The following is a 7698-nucleotide window of genomic DNA, read 5'->3' as shown; positions in this document are numbered from 1 at the left end:
GCGCTAGAGCAGTCTGAGTCCCCACTGTTCCCACCGGGGCCCAGCCGTGCCGGCATCTGGCCGGGCAGCCGGGAGGCTTGGCAGAGCCCCAGGCAGGGGGCCCATCACCGGCCTCCTTCTGTGGGTAGGAAAGGGATTCAGAGAGGCTCGGTCGTTGCCCAAGGCCACGCAGCAGGCAGGGTCCAAGGCCCTTTCTAGACCTGTGGGGGCCCTCGGTGCACCCCCTTTTCCTGTTTCGCCCAGGACTGTGCCAGGCCGCAGCCTACCGTCCAGAAGGGGTCACGGTCTCAAGCTCGAGGCCAGTGGGGGTCAGGGGGTTGGCCCAGGAAGGGGCCTGGCCCGGCGCCCGCTGACCCTCGCCCCGTCTACAGGCAGGACAAGCTCAAGGTGCACATGAGGAAGCACACAGGTGAGAAGCCGTACCTGTGCCAGCAGTGCGGGGCGGCCTTCGCCCACAACTACGACCTGAAGAACCACATGCGCGTGCACACCGGCCTGCGGCCCTACCAGTGCGACAGCTGCTGCAAGACCTTCGTGCGCTCCGACCACCTGCACAGACACCTCAAGAAGGACGGCTGCAACGGGGTGCCCTCACGCCGCGGCCGCAAGCCCCGCGTCCGGGGTGGGGGGCTCGGCGGACCCGACCCCGGCCCCGGGGCCACCGTGCCGCCCTGCGCCCCCGCCCCGCCCAGCTCCCCCGAGGCCCGGCGCAACGGCCAGGAGAAGCACTTTAAGGACGAGGACGAGGACGAGGAGGAAGCCAGCCCCGACGGCCTGGGCAGGTTGAATGTAGCCGGCGCCGGTGGAGGGGGTGGCGATGGGGCCGCCGGGGCCCCCTCTGACGGCAGCTTCGCGGCCGGACTCGCCTGAAAACCAAAAAGGAAAAGCAGAAACCCTAGAGAGAGAGAGAGAGAGAAAGAGAGAGAGAGAGAGAGAGAGAGAGAGAGAATCACCCACCACCCCCCAAAAAACACAAAAAAAGAAAATCTATCTATATACAGATATCTATATCGATATATATATATACAGATATATATATATATATATGAAGCGTCACAGAATCTAGGATAGCGCTTTCTCAGATTTTTCTCTTTCATGATGTTCTCTCCCTCCACAGGGACCCTTGCCTCCCCACCCCCAGCTCCTCCTCCCCCACCCCGTCGATGGGTTTTGGGGCTCGGGTTGGGGTTTTTGTGGGACACAAGGATTCTGAGCCCACCGGGGCGCCCCTGGCTTGGGGTCCGGGGTCCCATCCAAGGCCTGGTCAGGGCCCTGGGCCTTGGGTGGGGGTGGGGGGCCGACAGGGGCCCAGGACTAGGGTGCGCTTTAGTTTTCCTCCCCTTGCTGGTTTCTGTGAGTCTTTCAGACAAGACCTTAAATGATTTCTGTCCACTCTGAGTGGACATTAAAATGGTCCCCATCCCCGCCCCCACCCTCCTTCCTCAGGGCACTTATTAAGTGGGGGTCTCCCCCCCTCGATCTCCCCAATGGCCGCCTTGCCCCCGTCCCTGCCCGTGGTACCCCTGTGTCTCCTGGCCACTGCAGCGCAAGTGTATTTATTTCCAGGTGTGGGGAAAAGGGGGTAAGACGAGGGGAAGAGGGGGGCGCCAGGGTGGCCCCCAGGGGCTCCTGCTGCCTTCCCTCACGGCACTTACACCCGCGGGCCACCGCTCAGCACTCCCGCCGCCCCAGGCCGTGTCCCCGGACCCAGGCCACCCAGACCCTCGTGAGACGTTTGGAGATTTAAAATTATCGTCGCCCCCTTTCCTTAGCCCTCTCCCAATTTTTAAAAGCACTTTTTAGATTGTTTTTCCCTCTTTTCCTCCTGAAAAACAAAATTTATATATATAGAGATATATATATATATATATATATATATATTAAAAAAATATACTTTTCCTCCGAGGAGCAGGAATAGTGTGGGGTGAAACAGTCGAGGGCAGAGGGAACCCAGGGTCTCACGGTGGCAGGGATGAGGGGGAGAGAATCCAGAAGTTCCAGCGTCACAAAAGCAATAAAAACAAGATTTCACAAAAGGAGAGGGAAGGAAAGATCACCAACCACAAGTAGAAGTCTCGGCACTTTGTAACAGAACGGGTACTACACTTTATCTTAATTTAAAAACATGTTTACAAGTTGCAACCAACTTCTATGAAAAGTCGAAAAGACAAAAAAAAAAAAAAAAATGAGAGCCGTGAGATGAAGAGAGAGAGCGAGAGAGAGAGAGCAAAAAGAAATTCCTAAAAGTCGATTTATTTTTGTACAAAATAATAAAAAAAAAAACCCACCACCAGACGTAGAATCCACTTCTGTTCCCGGAGGTGAGAAGTGGGTCAGGAAGGCCGAGGCCAAGGGCAAGGGCGAGGGCGAGGGCTTCGGAGGGCGTTTGTGCTTCACCGCTGGGCTTGCCCGGCAGGCAGGGCTGTGGGATTTTTGTGTTTCTGCCGTGTCCCCCACTCCCGTTCTGTCCCTTTTTTGGTTCCGATTTAAGAAATGTCTCATCCCTGCTAGCCATACAGTGGCCACCCATGTCCGTGGGGACCCTCCTTGCTGACTGCCCAGCTCAGGGATGGGCCCGAGAGAGGGCTGACCTTCCCACCAGCCAGAGCAGTACAGCCCTGCCCCCATCCCCCATCCTCACTGTCCCCTTATCCTTCGCTTCACTTCGGGCTTCTGTGCCCCCAACAGCGTTCTTCCTTAGCTTACTGAGAGCTGCCAGCCAGGCGCCCTCCTCGGGAGGGTGACAGGAGGCCCCACCTCCAGGGCTTGCACCCCCCAGGCACCCCTCTTTTTACTCAAAGGCACTGACTGTCACCTGGGGGCTGGCGCCGGCCTCCCCCAGCCTCTGGCTCCCCAAAGGCCCGGTGTCGACCGAGCCACAGGCCACGGACAGGGGCCAGGGCAGGGGAGGCCAGGGTGCCAGAGCCTGGGCACCCGCACCCCCGACTCCCTCTCGCATATGCAATGCCTATGTGGGGCCTGTACATAGACACCCTGCTGAGCTGAGACCCTTCCTCGCTGAAGCCCAAGGCGGGTGCCCCTGCTGCTGGCCCGTCTCTCCTGGTCCCCCTGTGCTCTGTGACAAACCCCATCTTCTCATCTTTTTCATTTTCTTTTTTTTTAAAGGGAAGCTTTTTCAGAAGGCAACTTTCACCGTTCTTTCTACAGGATAGTTTTCATCTCCTCCTGGCACCCCCACCCCCCGCAAGCCCGTCAGCCCCCCAAATGTCTCAGGACCCCCCCTCCTGAGGGGGTGGCAGGGGAGCCCAGGGCCAGGTGGCCCGGTTCACACCCGAGTCACGGGGCAGGCTCTTTCAGAGGACCACGTGTGGAGGCCATTGCAGAGAGCTCGAGCACCCAGGCCAGAGACCACCCCCGCCCCCACAGCTCCCTCTCCCCCCACCCACACACCTCCTCGCAATAAAACCAACTGAAAAATGATAGCTGTCGTCCTGGCCGTGGGGGTGACCGAGCTTGGGGGATCGAGGCCTCTGGGACTGTGGCGGGGGCAAGGGCTGAGCCCCGCCGAGTACACTTTAACAAAGCTCCTTGGGAATTGCACTAAACCCCGACCCCCAGCTTTCGCCAGCCCTGCCCACCCACTCCGCCTTAACCCATTCCTTGCTACCCGGGCCCAGCTCAACCCAGGGGCCGCTGCCTGCATGCTCAGGAGCTGACCCCGGCCTCGCCGCCCGCCCCCTAACTGCGACCACATACTGTATATAGACGTGGATCAATTTTATTTTTATTCTTTAAATTAAGGTCGTGATAAAGTGTTGCCAAAGATACTGCTGAATTCTCGCGTTTCAGGAAACAAACAAACAAAAAAAAAATTGGAGGGGGAACGTGCTGACTGGTCGGAAAGGACACAGCGAAAAGTTTTTTTGTTTGGTTGTTTGGGGTTTTTTTGTGTTTTTTTTTTTTTTAACTGCCTGGCACAAACAAAGCTTAAATTGGCTTCCATCCTCTTGGTGAAGTTGGGTGGATGTGCGCCGCTGCAGTGTGGCGGGAGTGAGGTCCATGGGGCTTCAGGCAGGGCTCCTGGGCGGGTGCTGGGCCTTGGCAGGATGGGAGGTGGTGGCTGGGCGGGGCGTGGAGTTCACCTGGAGAGCAGTTCAGCCTGCTGCCCAGGTTGGAGGGAGAGAGATCAACACCTTTGCTGCTCTGCTCCAGCCCCCACCCCAACCCCAACCCCGCCTTTTTGAGATTATGAGAAAAAAAAAAAAGGCAAAAATTAAAAAAAAAAAATTAAAAACCAGTGAATGTAAAGTGCCGGACCAGGCCCAGCCTGGCACGGGTGTGGGCCTGTGCCCAGCCGGGCTCCAGCGGGCCATACCAAAGTCTGCCCCCTGGGGCGGCCCGCCCAGGAGACCCTATGTGGCCGTCTCGTCTTGTTACCCTGTTTTTACAGGGCTGTTCCTCTGCTTCCTTTCGAGGGGGGTCTCAGGTGGGAGGGGAGGGTCCCCCAGTCCCCTCCAGGGTCTTCTGGGGAGTCTGCACTACTGAGACCCATCGGCCGTGACGGGAGTGGCCACGTCGCACATGGTGGGACCGAGGTGGGGGCCGGGGCTCCCCCAGGACCGAGGCCGTCCAGGCAGCCAGGATTGTAGGAGGCGAGACAGAGTGAAAGGAAAAAAAATTAAAAACCAACAAAAAAAGCAAAAATCCTATTTTTTGAGAAAGAAAGATATTTATATTTGCAGTTTTATTTTAAAAAGTTATTTAAGCTGAGGAAGCAGCCTTCCTGGAATGGGGTGTTGGCTGGCACAGGACGGGTCAGGGCCTGGGGGCTTGGGCGCCCAGGAGTCATAACCTCAGAGTTAAGACTAGCTCGCACTAAATACATAGATTTACATGGGGGGTGGGGAGCAGGCCAGGAGATGGGGCCGGGGAGACCCTCAGCCCACGGCCGGGGCTGCCTGGAGGGCATGGCCAGGGGTCCTGATGCCCAGGTTCCCCCCTACCCCTCCCAGGCCCAACACGAGGTGCCTTGGACTTTGGGGGGCCAGGCCTGGCGAATGGGGGTTGGGGGCGGGCACTTGGGCACAGAGCACAGACATTCCATACCCATAGACTGCATTTGAGAGTCTTTGTTATAAAATGTGGGAGATTAAAAAAATCAATTGATAAAAATGCACTTTTGGGGGGTGGGGGGAGAAGCTTTAAAAGTAATAAAAACAAAAAGAGAAAAGATGATGAAAAACCAGACAAAAAAAAATCATTTTTCTTGTACATAAAAAAACCACTAAACGCAGCCTGTTACGACCGCTGCCTGATTTTGATGTTGTGTTTTGTTGGGGAGATTGGGGAGCAGGGATGGAGGGTTTGGGTGGTCCTTCCCCACGCGTTGGGCCCCTCGTCCACACCACTGGGGACCCCCTAACTGGGTTCTAGCGAGTGGACCCCAAACTCAGCCTGATGCTTCCTGCCAGGCCTGGGAGGTGGAGTGGGGCAGGGAAGGGCACGGATGCAGGGACCCTGCCTCTGGGCTCCGGGATGGGGTGGGTGTCACTGTCAATGTCAGTGCCTGGGCCCCTACAGAGGAGGGGACACCCCCAGGCTCAGGCAGGTGGCTCCAGGAAGGGGGATGGTGGGGACTGGCCAGCTCTTCCGTCACCCGTAACTACAAGGTTCCTGGAGGCCCTGGGCAGGGCGGCCTCTGCCAGAGAACCCCAAGTCTGCCAGAGGCCCCTAGTGACATGATCGAGGATCAAGCTGGGTGCTCGCCCCATATCCCCAGGGAGGAAGTTGGGCTGGGGCCCACTTACTGAGGCAGGGGTCTGGGTTGGGGAGACCAAACGGGGCTGCTTTGGGGGCCCTGGGGAGAGCCCTCCTCCCTGTTCCAGTCATACTCAAGCCAGCAGGGCCCGGGTGGGGGTGGGTGACAGGGGCACCAGGGGGCACAGGTGGCCATGGTCACGGCCTGTGAGGACCAGCCGGGCTCTGGGAAGTGGGCCGCAGGGGATCCGTGGGGCCTGGCCTGGCCCTTGGCAGGAAACATCACCAAGTGGAGGGCTTGGGGAGGGATTTGGGGTGACATCTGGGGTGGGGGGGTCCTCCCTCAGCACAAGGTTGCTCACCTGTCCGCATTCAGTTGGTCCACGGTTGCAGATGGGAACCCAGGTCTCCGGTTCTCGCCGGGTGGCGGTGGGGGGCAGCGCTTCCAAGGCCGACCGCCGCGAGGGACGCCAGAGGCCCCCGATCGGGACGGCGACGGAAGCAGCTCCCTCAGCCCCTCAGCCCACGCGGCCTCCTCGCTCACGCTCCTGCATCCCCTCCACCGAGGAGACAGGCTTCGGTTTTTAGTCGAGGGAGCATTCACCTGCAATTCACCCTTGTAAAACCAGTGGTGGTAGCACGTTGGAAGAACTGTGAAACGTCACAGAACACGGTCACCCCGAAAAGGAGCCCCGTCCCCATTGGCAGTCGCTCCCATCCCCGCCCCCAGCCTCTGACAACTACTAACCCACTTCCTGCCTCCATGGACGTGCCTGTTCTGGACGTTTCACAGAGATGGAGTCACACACCGTGGGGCCCGTGTCTGGCGTCTCTTGCTGAGCGTCGTGTGTTCGAGGTCCGTCCACGTTGTGGCGAGAGTCGGCGCCTCCCTCTTTTCCGTGGTCGAGTGACACTCCCGTGCATGGATGGACCACGTTTTATCCAGTTTTCAGCTGCTGGACACTGGGCTCATTCCTGTCTTTTGCCTTTTGACTGATGCTGCTGTGAGTATCACGTGCAAGTTTTCAGGTGGATGCAGGTTTTCGTTCTCCCTGGGGGAAGATCTGGGGTGGAATGGCCAGGTCAGACGGGACTCCACGATGAACTTTCTGGAACCGCCAGACTGTTTCCACAGTGGCTGCCCCATCCTACACTCCCAACCACACGCCTGAGGGTCCCAGCCCCTCCCCATCGTCACCAGCACCTGTCACTCTGCCCGCAGCCCTCCTAGTGGTTGTCATCCACATTTTCCTGGCATCCAGCCTCTTTCTGGGAGCTGGGATGCCAAGTGCAGCCCAGTAGACTGGACGCTGGGCCCAGCAGTGAAACCTTCTGCACGTGACCAACGTGGCGCCTTTTGAATCCTGGATGGCACACAGCGGAAGGGAAAGAACTGGATGGGGCCAAGTTTTGGTCCTTGGTCCCCTCACCCCCCAGCCGACGCCCCCACGCACAGAGAGGCTGACGCCTTGGTGGCTTCACCTTGACCTTTTTATTTGTGTTTTTTAAAAACAATTAAATTAGAATACAAATATTAGAAAACAGCGGCCCTCAGAGGGGAGCCGGACCGCGCGACGGAGTTTATACAGTAAAACTGAATTTGCCCTCGACCAGATTTATGTCCCTTTCGTCTTTAGACCTGAAATGATATTGCTTCCTGACAGGAGAGTTGTTTATACAAAGGAAAATTATCCTGGGGCTGGGAGGAGAAAGGATGGGGAGAAAGAAAAGCAAAACAGAAGGGTGGGCAGAGGGGGTCTGGGGAAGCAAGCGTGGCCTCTGGAAGGCCGGGCACCCAGCTGCGGGTCCCTGGAGGCATCTGGGGCGCCACGGACGCCCCTGTGGTCGCTGGACCCCCGAGGCCCGGCACGCAGCTGCGGGGCAGCCCCCAGCCCAGTCCTGCTGGAAGACGAGTGAGGCTCCTGGGGCAGGGGGTGCCGGGTAGGCCTTGTACCCGTCGGAAAACCCAAGAGCAAGAAG

General features: G+C 58.3%; 1 protein-coding gene across 1 annotated transcript in view; it reads left to right on the top strand.

Moving 5' to 3' along the window:
* The window catches only part of ZBTB7A (zinc finger and BTB domain containing 7A), a 4257-nt gene extending 2071 nt beyond the window's left edge, over positions 1–2186 (top strand). Inside the window, exon 2 of the mRNA XM_039878367.1 lies at positions 372–2186. Coding sequence (XP_039734301.1) covers positions 372–870 — 499 coding nt within the window. The 3' untranslated portion in view covers positions 871–2186. The remainder of the gene's footprint in view (positions 1–371) is intronic.
* Positions 2187–7698: the final 5512 nt, after the last annotated feature.

The sequence above is a fragment of the Pteropus medius genome, unplaced genomic scaffold (assembly GCF_902729225.1).
Source record: "Pteropus medius unplaced genomic scaffold, Ma_sr-lr_union100, whole genome shotgun sequence".
Taxonomy (NCBI): domain Eukaryota; kingdom Metazoa; phylum Chordata; class Mammalia; order Chiroptera; family Pteropodidae; genus Pteropus; species Pteropus medius.
Note: the sequence above shows the minus strand (reverse complement) of the source record. Positions and strands in the feature narration are given on the sequence as shown.